At 38.4% G+C, this 15186-nt stretch overlaps 1 protein-coding gene across 1 annotated transcript; it reads right to left on the bottom strand.

Annotated features, from left to right (window-relative positions):
- Positions 1-3507: 3507 nt before the first annotated feature.
- On the bottom strand, positions 3508-14583 carry LOC138052138 (zinc metalloproteinase nas-14-like). The gene is made up of 10 exons (XM_068898516.1): positions 14432-14583; positions 13973-14058; positions 12868-13053; positions 11263-11386; positions 10710-10804; positions 7636-7719; positions 6659-6801; positions 6355-6427; positions 5307-5357; positions 3508-3761 (listed from the first exon to the last, which is right to left on the bottom strand). Coding segments are annotated over exons 2-10 (828 nt in total). The 5' UTR covers positions 14043-14058; positions 14432-14583; the 3' UTR covers positions 3508-3759.
- Positions 14584-15186: the final 603 nt, after the last annotated feature.

Here is a 15186-nt window from a genome sequence, read left to right as displayed (position 1 = left end):
ATGGAAGACAAGCAACATTGGGGACTTGCTTGTGTAGACCAGCAGACACAGACCACTTGGTATGACGATGGAATGAAAATTGCCCCACCGAAAAATATGGGTCCCAATGTAGTATATTCCTGAAGTATAGACTATTAACTTACTGTGTAACCATTTCGTTCTTGGCTGAGATATAAACAGATTTTGGTTTGATCTTGAAGGTGTACAATATCGATGGGCCTCTTTGATGTTCATGAAATAGACGTCATAAATATCAGGAAGCAAGTTGTTTTGATGTAAATTGTATACCAGCTCACCCATTTGTAACCAGTTTAGTAATTTGAAAAATGTTCAGTATACCTAATCTAGTACACAGGGGTCTGCTATGATTGTGTTATAATCCTTAGTACTCTTTTCTGTAGCAGTAGTAAACAATTTAGTTTGGTCGGGTGGGTACTTCCCCATTAGACAGTGCAGTACGACAGATAGGAATGAACATTGTAAATACCAACACATTTAGATCCTGTTTTCCCCTTCTTCCAGTTGGTTGGGACAAAATGATGCTTCCCAGCCGCTTTTCTCGATATGCTTGTTCATTTCTACCTTCGCAAAAAGCGGCATTTTCTCCACCTGAGAGCATCTAACACTTTGGGAAAAATTTGCCGCAATTTCAATTTCAACTAATTTATTTGTTTATTAGCAATGTATTATCATTACAGTCCTAGGCGACCCGCAAATAGCAAAGCTATAATTCTATGCGCTCCGCCTTTCTAAAACAAGTCCTGTCTCTGCTATTGATCACATATTATTAAATAAAAGTTCGTTAAAATCACAAAGAACATACAAGTTAAGAAATCAGTTAATTAGTTAATTAGTTACAAAGTTATCAAGATACAAAGTTGAGACATGACTAATTACAATTTAAAATGATTAGATTTGAATTTAAATTTAGATTAGTCGAAAGTTCCTTTAACTTAACTTTAACTAGCGGACGAGAGATATTTGCAAATTTCCGAGCAGAGTATATCAACATTCATCTCGTCAATTTTCACTAGTTTTAACAGTCGATTTTTGAGTTCACGCCTCAGTTTTGTTTAGAAACGTCACCAGAGTTTGAATCAACAACAGCACAACCCGCACCCTTCTTGGCAAATTTTCTCTTTGTGTACAACAAATTCGGATCCGGATCAATACGAAAACTGTGTTTTCCTTGAATGATGTATTCTTGACTTAAAAAAGCAATAGCAACAAAAAGAAAAACAAGAGTATTTTTGTCAAACAGATGACTTCATTTTATACAATGATGACATATTAAAATACAATAAAAAACGTTCTCTGGCTAAAAATTTTGAAAAAGAATATAAGCTTTCGGCTGTCGATCTACAGCCTTCCACGGATAAAACGTTGAATGTAAATTAGTGAAATATATACGGAAAAGGCGAGATAAAAATGATAAAAAGAACAGAGTAAAGGTATGAAAAATGGTGGCTATTGTTTAAAAAGAATTTTATACTGATTAGGAATCGGCTTAAAGTTATTGTCAGCATGCTTGGTAGAAGAGGTGTGCCAGGCCTCTAGAGTTTTCCTAACACGAAAAGAGCCTTTGTCGATAACTCGAGAATGATTGAAATCAATGCGATGACCGAAAGACCACGCATGTTTCGCAATGTTTGACCCATTGGCACATGTTTTTACATTCCTAACGTGTTCTTTCTTGCGGGTTTCAAAGCAACGGCCAGTTTCACCTATATAACACCAATCACAATCGGCACAGGGTATTTTTTAAACCACGTTGGGTTGGTGTTCAATAGCTGGTCTGAATTTAGGAGAAAGGAATTCTTGTTGTAAAGTCTTGAGGGGCTTATTTACAACTCGGATATCGTGTCTTCGAAGAATTCTTGTTAGGGGTTGCGTAACACCATTGATAAAAGGAAGGACAGCAAAACCGTTAGGGTTCTCTTGAGGCGCAAACCATTTAAAAAACATGCCAACCAATTCTTCAGGTGAAGGGATGGAATGTGTGGGTGGTTTGGAAAATTTCTGCTTTAAGATATTGGAAATAACAAAGGAGGGATAGTTGTTGGCTCGTAGAGTATCAAAGACGTGATTGATTTCGGTATTTTTCCCTTGCGGTGTACTTGGGAGTTTAATTGCGCGGTCAAACATTGCGAAACATGCGTGGTCTTTCTGTCATCGCATTGATTTCAGTCATTCTCGAAATATCGACAAAGGCTCTTTTCGTGTTAGGAAAACTCTAGAGGCCTGGCACACCTCTTCTACCAAACATGCTGACAATAACTTTAAGCCGATTCCTAATCAGTATAAAATTCTTTTTAAACAACTGCCACCATTTTTCATACCTTTACTCTGTTCTTTTTATCATTTTTATCTCGCCTTTTCCGTATAAATTTCACTAATTTACATTCAACGTTTTATCCGTGGAAGGCTGTAGATCGACAGCCGAAAGCTTATATTCTTTTTCAAAATTTTTAGCCAGAGAACGTTTTTTATTGTATTTTAATATGCCTAATCCTGGCTGCGCTTCAATTTTTAATGATGACATAATTAGCTGGCCGGATCGAACGATGCAAGCTTACCGTAAATTTTTTAATTTACCTCTTTACAGGTTTAGCTTCAGTTTCAATCGTAATTCTTAAGCAGAATCGCTCCTCCCAACATTTCAGCCAAACCCGTAGCTCATCATTTTTTTAATTCTGGTACTTAATTAAAGTGCTACTGTGACCAAATAAAGCATTAATTGTTTTTTTCGTTTTTTACAATGTTCGAAAGCTAATAAGTACACATGCCAAACCTGAGATAGAAATTCCCACTTGAAGTCCAATTTTCTGAGCCGTGTTTTTCTCCAGTGGACGTCCGCAATTACCGAAACAAGAAATGTCCGAGCATGAGGAGGGGATGAGTGATGTAGTCTAGTCGGTAGGAGGGGTTCCCATGCACCCCCGTGAAATCATTTTTTAACTAGCGTTAATAAAAAGCCAAATATGTGTAGATAACGAAATGACATGTTAACAGGTAATCAAAATGTCCCACATAAGGTTTAATGCCTTCAACGACAAATGAACGACAGAAGGAAAGCTTTTCGTGTGCAGTTCTCTCTTCACAGAACTTGCTCGAACCAACAGGCTTGATCGAATTTGGTCAAACAGCGAATTTGAACCCGACGTGTCCCAGTAATCCATATAACGAAACTTTATCCTTTCACCGTGTAAACAGACGTTGGCTAGTCTCTCATATACCGGGCTCCAAAATAGTGAACAGAGGCTGCAGAGGGTGCAGAGGTACAAAGGAACAGTGGGTACAGAGGAACAGTGGGTACAGAGGAACAGTGGGTACAGAGAGTACAGAGGAACAGAGGGTACAGAGGTATAGAGGGTACAGAGGAACAGTGGGTACAGAGGAACAGAGGAGGATATATCTACAATTTGCCATTCTTTTTCTTTTTGCCATTCTTGAGTTGTTCCCTGGTAGTTTTTACCATGGACATGGCGAATGAATTCGCGGTCGATATATCGATAACGATTTTAATCAAAACTACGGATTAGCAATAAAATATACACATTAAAGGCAAAAGGAAAAATAACGCATTAACATAATATTAATCCTGCAAATTTCCTCCGATTGCGGTGGATTCGATGCAAGATAGATCCATACGACATACGACGGTCAATGGAGTTTTCATGGTCCAAAATAGTTCTTAAATGGTTCAAAACTTAGTTATGGATTTTTTAACGAAAACATTCATCCTGGTCACAGATGTGCTCCTGAAACAGCGAGAAAATGGAAATTACTTCAGTAAACTTTGTTAGTTAGCTTTTCAGTACCCCTATGAGATGTGATGAGTGTCGAACATTATCACGATGTTAACATTCGTGTGTATGTTACAGGCAAACCTGAATTCCAGGTTATCCCGATTTACCGATGTTAAAACGTGTTTGCCTCAAGCAAAAAAGGTTTCAACTCTTGAGATTCAGGATGCCGAGATTCCACGAAAATAACCCCAAGACGCTAGTGCATGCGTTAGCGCTGTTGTCATGTCAAGGGACAAAATCCCTGAGTGACGAGAAGGGCCATTTATACGAGAGAAAATAAGACGCGCCTTATGTTAGTAAGACGCGTCTTAAATAAGACGAGAACTGCTCGTATAAATGGTAAAAAACAAGCGTTCGCGTCTTATTTTAGACGCGACTTACATAATACGCGTCTTATCTTGGAAAATAATTTGCGGCTGTTTTTATTTTGTCCCCGTCTTAGATAAGATGTGAACTTCCTCGAATAAATGGTTTCGCGTCCTAAATAAGACGTGAACTATTAAGTGCGCATGCCTGTCACATGCCTGACAACAACAACATTGTCATTTTGTTGACGAGTCACCCAGGGTAACAAAATAGCTTAGCAGTCAGGCTCAAATACACCAACAAAACAGAGAAACACTTGGACTTTGGTGGAGTAGAAAATTATTCTCATCCTTTGCCCGGAACTGGCAATGGCGGAACCACTTGATAACTGCGTGATAAGCGCCGGCTCGTCTCGGATTTCTGTTGTATTCTTCGTATGCAACGCCAAGTTTGTGAATTTTCTTCAACAACACGTACGGTCTTCACAAGAAAAGAGGACTTCTCAAAATTGAAAAAAAGCACCTCTGTAAAAATAAGATGCGAACCATTTATACGAGATGTTCGCGTGTTACGTAGGACGCGAAAGTGTAAACGGTACAGTTCGCGTCCTGTTTAAGACGCGTCATATTTTTTCTCGTATAAATGGCCCTATCTTGGTTGCAAGTTAAGTACTTCTTTCATAAGGTCATTTGACCATTATGTAACCACTGGTCGCCGGTCAGACTGAGGAAAGCTAACGAGGAGTAACTCCAGTAATTTAAAATTTTTTGAGTCCAAAATCACTTGCAATCAGGTCGTTAGTTTTAATTATACAGACTTTACTATTTTTTACTGTCTGAACCTCCATTCCTGGTAAAGACAACTTTAAACCGGAAAAAAATAATTTTTACAATCAATTTTAAAATCTAGTTTGCATTAGGGAAAAAAATAAATTTTAGAATCACTTATTTTAGCTTTTAAATTTCCTGGACGCCGTCATCCTGAATAATTGTGACGAGTTGCGCTCGCCCCCGCTGGTTTTGACACAAAGAGCTCTTGCAAAATGAATGCAAAAGCTCTCATTAAAAACAATTCAAAGAAATGTGACTTCAAACTTTATTTCATGTGGTTTCAAGTTATAACTTTTCCGGAGTGGAGGTTTCTTTCAAAACGACTTTGTTTAAAGTTGATTTTCCAGGGTGGTGTACTCACAGGTTGAATGAGTGGTTGGATGAGCTGTAGTAACTGACTGGGCATTTCTCCCTGTATAATCACAAAAAAAGGAAGAATAATTGCGAAACGATGAAACTTCAAGCTTCTTTATGTGATAGAATTAATCGGATAATATAGACTAGTATGGAGAATCGTGAAAGCAACAATGTTAGCCGTCAGTAGAGAAACAGTAATGCTAAATGAAAGGTAATAGAGCGGTTGGTAAACATGTCATTTCCAAGACTCGTGGCTGCCTTAAACCCTCACCAGAAAATCTCCACTGTTGATGACGTTCGGCTTCAACAAGCGATATACATGTATGTGAACTACTGGAACACATGCACGAGGACATAATACAAGCAATACAATGCTTGCTACCATTTCGTTCTCAGAACGCCCCGAATCTTTTTGTAGCCCTGAGAAAGTAAACCTCATTCGCACAGCCTTGGAAAAATGATACAGTATATTGGACAACGCTTTTTGCAATGTGGATTGCCATACCACGATTACTTACTAGCCGGTAGGTCGATATCTTTGGTGCTGACCAAAGGACATGTGACCAAACTCTTATCTGCTATAAAATAAATCTTAAAAGAACTTACATGTATCATACGGCCCGTACGGCCCCGCGCGCGCTTTCTTTAAAAACCGGGTCAAAAAAGCCTTACGGCCCTGCTAGGAACACGTACTGCTACGAATTGATTTGGAGGATTTCGTCGCTTTCAGTCATCGAAGTTACTTACAGCCAACAACATTTCCTGTCACATTCTGAGTGCTCATGAATAGTGTAAAAGAGCCCATATGATAAAATGCTTTTTGACTGAGTTTAGGTTATGGCGCACGGGCCGAGCCTAGCTCGTTCCGTGCGCCTTGATCTTGAGCCAAATATCTTCCCCACCGGCCCTCCCAATCAGTGAATAAGTACATATTATTAATGAACTGTACTTTGGAAACGACAATTTTAATTTTCCTTATGGTCAACGTCATTTTAAAACAGCATTTTCGCAGTCAAAGCTACACTGGAATTGCCAGTAAAAGAAACACTTACCGCAATTCTTGTAAAGCAAGTTTGCCTGATTTGCATCAATGATGCTTAAGCCGTCTCGTTGTCCAATAGTAACCTGGAAATAAGGAGCCATGATTTTAGGCATGTCTTGATTTTAATATCAACTGGCCATGATAAAGGTGGGTGGAAGAGATAAAACTATCATAATTAAATGCTCGCAATAACGTCATTAAATCCCTCTAAATTATTGAGGCTGGACAATCACTGAAATGCCTTAAAATGTTAAGATTGTTAAGTAAGGAAAGATTACTTTTATTCTAAATTATTTGATGCTTTATAAACGTACCCCATTCTTTAGAGGCGTGATTGTAGGAAGCCCATTTCTGGTGAAATCAAACTGTCCATAGTGCATCACGCTTTGGTAATCGTATGGGGTCCCAAGCGAGTCAATGAGCGTTCTAGAATACTTTTTGAAGTTATGTTTTTTACCTGCAAAATAGTTTGTGTAATTACAAGTGTATATGAAAAAAATGGAGACAAGCATTATTTATCTTAGAAATGCGTTTAACAAAAACGCTAGTTGCATTGGATGATCTAACGACAACCTTGTTTAGTAGTGGTTGAAACCCTTTAAGTTCTTACTCAACGGTGTGTTACATTTTAAAAATAGTAGAGTAACCAGGTTTTGGAAATATATTCATGTAAAAAAGCGTTCTCTGGTTAATAAATTTAAAAACGTAAGCTTTCGGCTTCCAGACTAAAACCTCTAAAAACTAAGATGCAAAATGCGCGAGATGGAAATATATACCAAATGGAAGTGTAAACACAGTAAAAGGGAAAAAATGCGCTAATCTAAAGTAATAAAGTATCGTTTTGGCAAAGGCTTGGAGTTATTCTCTGCTTCATTAGTGTTAGCTGTTTTAGAAAGTTTTTCGAATTTGGAACTGAGTTTCTTTTGTCAATTACTCTGGCATTGTTGAAGTCAATAGAGTGATTGTTGCGCCAAGCGTGAGCTACAGTACTGTAACAAGAAAAATTTATCTCGTGAACTAGTCGACACGACTAGCGATTTTTCTGTGGTAATTCAAACCTACACCACACTCAATTCCGTGATGTTCCCAATATACATGCATGTCTTTCCCAAGATTCGCATGAAGTTACTGTAGATCATATTCCAGTTTCATGTTTTCCGCAACATACACTCGCGAAAGGCCTCTTCGGTTCTCGCGGTTGCTTGATAAATTATCTCTTTAAAAAGATTGATTTGCAAAGAAACGGTAGGAGTGAATATACCTCAGTAGAATAAACGACTTGTGAGCATACCTGGTTTCACGTTATCCAAGAATATCGCGACATATTGATCCCTGTCAGGACGCGATTGTTCGTGGAAGTAACCAACTGCATGGCCTGTGAGGGTATCAGGTGTATCAGCAATTTGTAGCTGCATCAAAGTCAAACCATGCCAAACTCGACTGGCTATTAGCAACTACAGTGTACAACAATAGACCACATTCGTATTCTCAGTATTGGACTGGAACTAGCTTGCAATGGAGGCTAATGCGGGGAAATTTTTTCAAATGCAAATACTTTTTAATATATTCCCCCGCATTAGCCTCCATTGCAAGCTAGTTCCAGTCCAATACTGGAAATACGAATATGGTCTATTTGAGAAATAATGGGCAATAGGCCACGTTCGATATATCAATATTCATACATCATCGGTTGGAAGGCTTTATGGTTAAATTTGAGTATTGTTTTGTTTGGAAATCTCCCTTGAGACTTGCGGACAAAAAAAAACAGAACTGGACCTTGAAATTTGACCACAAAGCCTCGTAGTCATGCCTGAATATTAATATATCGAGCTGGGCCTATTAATAGCAAAAAAACTTTGCTAAAGTCTTTGCTAACGTAACGGTAAATATTTGCTAATAAAGCTGATCTTGTTTTGAACAGATTAGCTTCTCTTTTTTTGTTCTGATTTCGAGCAATTTAGTTTCGATATTCAGCGAACTATTGGCCATAACTGAACAGTTAAATAATTTGTTTACAAGTCTATAGTCTTTACATGGTTTTCACATGACGTCACAGCAGCCGCGTTGGTGCAGAGAACAATACAGAAAACAAGTCATTTGGAAACTTGAATCAAAGGAGTGTAGGGAACTGTGCGAAAATCTCGCCAAACTATATTTGAATAACATAAAGAATGCTTGAGAACACGGATAATTGCTTTATCGAACTCAAATATTCAGAGGTAGCTAATCATGAACTGCACTTAAAATATTCAGTGTCGTTTTGTTATGGACCGTTTAAACGCTTTCAACATCTGCTTGAGCATGCATTCCGCACTTTGTTGAACCAAATGTTCGGTGCGTTTGAACAGGTCGTCCAACATTGCTGAAAGCATGAATTTTTTTTGGAAAGCTTATCGAAAGCGTGTTCAAATCGGTTTAAATTTTCATTCGACATCTATTCAACTTTTCCTTTGTTCTCGCAAATGTTGAAAAGCTGTTTGAACACTCTATTAAAAAACTGTAGAACACACACATGGTCACATCAGGCCACAAAAGTCAATATGGCGTAGTTTATCTGGACGAGAGAGACTGGTTTCTAGTTCTTAGTTCCTCGCAATCAAATTTCGCGAAAGTGTTGGTTCTTTTGTTGGCAGACTGTTGGAACCATTTGAACGGCCTCCGCAAAACTTTGTTTCTGCGTCTAACATTTCCCCAGCATCCGTTCAACTACTTTTGAACGAACGTCGGTCGTTTAAACGGGCCTTTAGCTGATCAATAGGCCACGTTCGATATATCAATATTCACACATGGCCACCAAGACTTTATGATTAAATTTGAATATTCTTTTGTTCTTGACACACATGAGACAAAGAAACAGACAGTCATTAAGCCTCGTAGCCATGCCTAACTAACTGTCGGGCATATGTTTATACGTTAATTGGATATACGCAAAATTAATGTCTTGGACAGGAGTTGTGATAGACTCTATTCCTTCAAATAATCCGAGTCTTTTATTGTTATCATTACGAAAAAAAGATACTTGCATATGAAAAAGGTACAATTCATGATAAATTAATATTAGGGAAACCAAGATGACCACCTTGGATTTATGCGCGTACGCTTCTGGGAAGGTTACACGTCATGCGCGTCGATGATTTGCTAAGTTAATTGCAAAAGTTGTGACTTCAACCCTAGCCTTCCACGCAGAAGTTCTTAGGGCTTCGTCACGCGTTCCTCCTCTACTAACTGCTGCTGAAACGAAAAAAAAAAACATCCGTTCGTGGATTACGGACCAATCAGAGGCCGTTTTCCAGTTTTGGGTAAACTCGTGTTTTGTATGGCATTCTTCCGCAGCATGTGATTGGCTATGCACAACAGAATTAGTGAATACTGATTAGTTTTTTTTTAATAGTGGGAGAAACAGTCGTTGAACGGAAGTGGTTTTTCGTTTCAGCAGACGTTGGTGGGGGAGGAACGCGGACGAAGCCCTAAGAACATCTGCGTGAGAGACTACTTCAACTATAAGTTGGCTTTTATCCCAATGATTATTATTACCTCCAGGAAACCATAACCAGCAACTTACAACTCCAATACTAGGTCTATGTAACGGCATTTTAACAGATAGATAATAACATTTGGCTTGCGCGAATGACTGTTCTCAATCCCATGGGTAATAATTCTCCATGCAAGACTTATTAGCTGGAAAGGCCTGGTTTCGCGGGAAAATCAATCTAAAAATAACTCGGTCTGTAAAAACGCCGTTCCACAAATACAATGAAGTTGTACGCTCTTAGTCATGGACGCCTGTTCCCTCTTTATCGTGACTTCGATTTTGTGGCGACATTTTATTAAAAAAAGGACAAAAAATGTTTTTATACATGCCATTTTTCGTGTTAAAATTATTGCAAAACCCTCCCCCAAAAACAAAAAGACAAGAACAACAACACTGAACAAGCAAAATAAATAAAACAACTAAACGCTTCCCTGACCTTCTGTATTTAGGTTTATTATTACTCTGTCCGTGATGACCGCGATAAAATTTTCCCCTTGGTTCCTTTGGGATGCAGGGATGGCGCAGTGGTGGGAGCACTCGCCTCTCACCAATGTGGCTCGGGTTCGATTCCTTGACTCGGCGTCATATGTGGGTTGAGTTTGTTGGTTCTCTGCTCTGCACCGAGAGGTTTTCTCCGGGTACTCCGGTTTCCCCTCTCCTCAAAAGCCATTTGACTTGATTTGCTTTGATTGTTAATTTCACTTTACTTTAATTTCAATTTGCCCCCAATTAGTGCTCCAGCGCTAAATCGACTAGACACTTAAATAAAGCTCGTTTCCTTTCCTTTCCCTAAAGACTGTTTGATTAAATGAAAACTGAAGCGAACGACGCACCGATTTCGTGAGTGACAGTCCCCTTGTTCCAGCATAGCCCACGCTCAAGTATTATATTCTGACGTCCCCCAATTTTCCCCACAAATGAGGAACATCTGTAAACAAGCAAACAAACAATTTTTAAATAGATAGGAAAATTAATCTGGTTTAGCTTAGCACATAATCAATCCATTTCTTTGACGTGCTATTGGAAGAAGGGATCGCACAACGTGTCTGAGTGAACTTGTTTGTGATAGCAAGGTTTAAGGGAAGGCTATTAAAGTTGATAGGGCTGTGTCTATTAAATGGAAAATATTTCAAAGCTCTTTGAGTTCATCTATGGGAAAGGATCAATCATCTGATGACAAAAAGCTGAGATAAGGTGCAATAAATGATTTACTGACTCCGAAACAAAAACGAGGGAGTCGTAAGGACAATTAACTTAACCTCTGTGGAGTGCCTTTGAACTGCACTGTGAAATGCAATGTGAAGAGAAAGGCAAAACAAAACCGCTTCAGCTGAAATCCTAGAGAAAGTATCGCACGATCTTAGATACGATCACCAATTTTCTTACCCAGATCCCGTGGTGAAGTAGGCATAATCTGTTTCGGTGGTTCTCTTTTTAAATCTGATGCAGGTCTTCGAGGTCCATTCATCCATACCTGCCATTACCGCCGCCATTCCTCTAGGATCATTTGCTTAATCACAAATTATATGAACCAATCAGAGAACAAGATACAGACAGGGAACCAAATACAGATGCAACGGTTAATGATAAATGTACAATATACGAGTGAAAAACCGTATATTTCGGGGAAAATGGTCTACCTAATATATTAGAGACTTCAAGTGAAGTATCCTAACTTAGGTAGGCGCAGATGTTACCACTTTCGCAAGAATAAGTTATAATGTTCAATTCCTAACTGAATTGTTCGCTAGCTAGTAGCGTATAACTGAGATTCACATCTTGACAACAGAAAGGTGTTGGTCGCAATTCTTCAAATAACCCCGGCTGACCCTTCTTCAACAAATTAGCTAAATGCAACTCAAAACGTGTTGGTGGTTCCCTATTTATTGATAAAAAAAACGTGAACTATACAGCAAATCGTACGGGCACTCCAGATGTTAATTTCGGTCAGTAGAACTCTTTTTTTTAAACGGGGAGAGGTATGATGCAATTACTGACAATGATAGTTAGCCGGAAGAAGTGTCTCACTTGGCCTGCTTTGTTCTGCGGGTTCCATGCAGAGAATCAACAGTTTGTCTGAATTTTGCTCTTGACTGCATGAGTCTTCTAGTCTGAATACCGTCGTAACCTCCTGGTAATCATTTTGCCACATTTATTCCAAAGATTCTGCGTGGTTTTAACTTCGGGAATCCTAAATTGGAGCTGTTTTTGGAGCTTGTTGTTTTGAAGACGGGTAACATGGGCTTGGAACTTTATGAATTGTTTATCGATGAAGTCTTGAAGTGGAACTGTACGGGTTATCTCGTATAGCTTTTGATTACAGATTATGAAACTATAATCACCATTTCGTGGGTGTTTTTTGGCATATCCTTTGTAAAACATATTTTCGTAAGAAACTGCATGCGGTTGATCACGTCAAGTCACTCTTTTTCTAATTAGGTTAAATTTCATGCTTGGACTGAATACAGAAGCCTTGAACGTACTAAACTGTCAAGAAGTGAACGCGGGCTGGGAGGCTCATATTGCGCTTGGTAAGTGCACGTCGGTTTGAGTAAAATGCTGTGAACGCTGCTTGGATTTGCATGTCTAGAAATAGTGTTGGGAAATCTGAAAATACATGATATCCTAAATATCTGAACTTTTTGACTTTTTCTAGCGCGCCAGTTGAAAAGTGAAGGGTTGCAGGTTGTTCATCTGGTTTCATGTTGAAACTCATTGATTTTGTTTTATTTTCAGCAATAACTAGACCGAATCTCGTGAAAACTGACTCTACCACTGCCAATACCTCTCTTATTAAGAAAGCGAACAAAATAATCTGCATCACTTTTAAGAGGAGAGATTACGGAGATAGGGTATGGAGGGCATAAAAGGCATAGAGAATAGAGCATGGAGTATGCAGGGCGTAGAGCATAGATATAGGGTCCCTTGGGAAAAGGTACACGTGGTATTTAAGTGGTTTAAGTTTAACTAAAAACAACCTTGAGAACTTACCCACTGAACTGTCAATGTCATAGACTATTTCGCCATTCGGCCAAAGCGGAGTTATGATAGATGCAGCTTGCCCTCCGAATCCGCCCGAGATATAGACATCGAGCCCCATTTCAGCGTTTCCTCGCTGCTGAGGAGTAAGCATCATGTCTCCCTCAAAATAGTCAGTTCCTTCCAGATTCCGATTCTCTGTACGTAAGTTTAATAAATTAATACAAGGTGACAATAGAACATTACATAACTTTAGAAGTGAGTTTGCATTCTGCAGTTTTGCATACAAACATTTGATCCTAAACCTTTCGCGTATTGGTCAGTGAAGCAAGCAAGATACAATAAGATGAAAGAGTCGATTGATTCAATGAGAGATTGAAAGTTGTTGGTTAGAAAAGAAGAAGAAGAAGAAGAAGAAGAAGAAGAAGAAGAAGAAGAAGAAGAAGAAGAAGAAGAAGAAGAAGAAGAAGAAGAAGAAAAAGAAGAAGAAGAAGAAGAAGAAGAAGAAGAAGAAAAAGAAGAAGAAGATGAAGAAGAAGAAGAAGAAGAAGAAGAAGAAGAAGAAGAAGAAGAAGAAAAAGAAGAAGAAGAAGAAGAAGAAGAAGAAGAAGAAGACGAAAAAGAAGAAGAAGAAGAAGAAGAAGAAGAAGAAGAAGAAGAAGAAGAAAAAGAAGAAGAAGAAGAAGAAGAAGAAGAAGAAGAAGAAAAACAGCAGCAGCAGTGGTAGTAGTAGTAGTAGTAGTAGTAGTAGTAGTAGTAGTAGTAGTAGTAGTAGTAGTAGTAGTAGTAGTAGTAGTAGTAGTAGTGGTAGTTGTAGAAGAAGCAGCAGCAGCAGCAGCAGAAGCAGTAGCAATGGTAGTAGTAGTAGTAGTAGCAGCAGCAGCAGCAGTAGCAGTAGCAGCAGCAGCAGTAGTAGTAGTAGTAGTAGTAGTAGTAGTAGTAGTAGTAGTAGTAGTAGTAGTGGTATTGGTATTGGTAGTGGTAGTGGTAGTGGTAGTGGTAGTGGTAGTGGTAGTGGTAGTGGTAGTGGTAGTGGTAGTGGTAGTAGTAGTGGTAGTGGTAGTAGTAGTAGCAGTAGTAGTAGTAGTAGTTGTAGTAGTAAATTTGTCATGGTTACCTTCAGGATTTAGATCCACCGGTGCGCTGAAAATAGCCTCCACCATCAAAAGAACAGCTAGTAATTTCATTTTTAGTCTTCAAAGCCTTAATGGAGACAAATTTTGAGACGAGTTCTGACATTCGTATGTAAGATTTATTGATAAGAGAATATTGGGATGTGCACATAGAATGCTCAATAGTAAAGCAATAAGTTCCTCTTAAAGTACTGTTTACAATTAATTAATTATTATTTTAGATGTCTTTAATAGCTTCGCTTTTTTCAGAAAATTTTGGGGGAAATGGCTTAGAATGCTTTTTCATTATGATGGCACAGTCTTTACTTACTGCATGTGAAAAAGTGACGAAACAGAAAACGCTTGTGGTTTTACCACTATCTAAAATCCTACATAATCCCATCATCTTGAGCATTAAAACAGCTGTAAGATTTTTCAGACGTATACTATCTCCTTGTACTTACGTTTGGTTCAGAAAGAGAGTAGCCTACCAAAAAATATTCTTCTCAAGTTTTACGGTGTAGTTTTAACAGCTCGGGACGCTAGCTCTTAGAAAACTCCCTCAGCTGGGTATATTAAAACTGCTCACCCACCTCAGTTGCGATATTATATAGGATTTTTGGAAGAACTTCAGAGCTTAAATGTATATAGCTTAGTATCAGCCTTCCTTGTTCAGCCTATCACGCGTGCGAGGGCTGATACCAAAAATCATACAGTTTTTAAGGCTCAAATATTAAATGGGCAGTATTGTGCTATTTAATTAGCACTTCTCTAAAGAATAAAAATATCTAGAAATAATAGTGTAAACTTGTTGCCATATCATATTTCAGTCGTCATTATGTCATTTTACTGAAAAGCTCTATTTTGCTACCAAATTTCGCTGTTTTAAAGAGCTAGCCATAAAATTGAAAAGTATGACTCTCCTTTCTAAAAAGAATCAATTGGTATCTTCGCTTTGGGTTATGAGGTATTTTCTAGGCTGGCGAAATTATATTGAAACTGCCTTGATATAGTGCCTTTTAAGGCAGATCGTTTTCCTATGAGAGGGACGACGTGCTACGTGAGGGACGGCAACGAATTGTTATGTAAACAAGATTCTTGGACAATAGTTTTAAATTTGGAACTCGGTGTTATTCTGACAATCTAAGGAGAAGATTTCATTTTAAGTTATTTTAAGCAGAATGAACAATACGTATCAATTTATGGCGAGTTTTTCACA

The sequence above is a fragment of the Montipora capricornis genome, chromosome 6 (genome assembly GCF_036669925.1).
Source record: "Montipora capricornis isolate CH-2021 chromosome 6, ASM3666992v2, whole genome shotgun sequence".
In the NCBI taxonomy this organism is placed as follows: domain Eukaryota; kingdom Metazoa; phylum Cnidaria; class Anthozoa; order Scleractinia; family Acroporidae; genus Montipora; species Montipora capricornis.
Note: the sequence above shows the minus strand (reverse complement) of the source record. Positions and strands in the feature narration are given on the sequence as shown.

Coding starts and splice junctions, on each gene's coding strand:
- LOC138052138 (XM_068898516.1), bottom strand. CDS start 14,042: ATGAAATTACTAGCTGTTCTTTTGATGGTGGAGGCTATTTTCAGCGCA. Junction 11,387..12,867: donor TGACATTGACAGTTCAGTGG/GTAAGTTCTCAA, acceptor TTTGTGATTAAG/CAAATGATCCTAGAGGAATG. Junction 6,802..7,635: donor CTTGGATAACGTGAAACCAG/GTATGCTCACAA, acceptor ACTATTTTGCAG/GTAAAAAACATAACTTCAAA.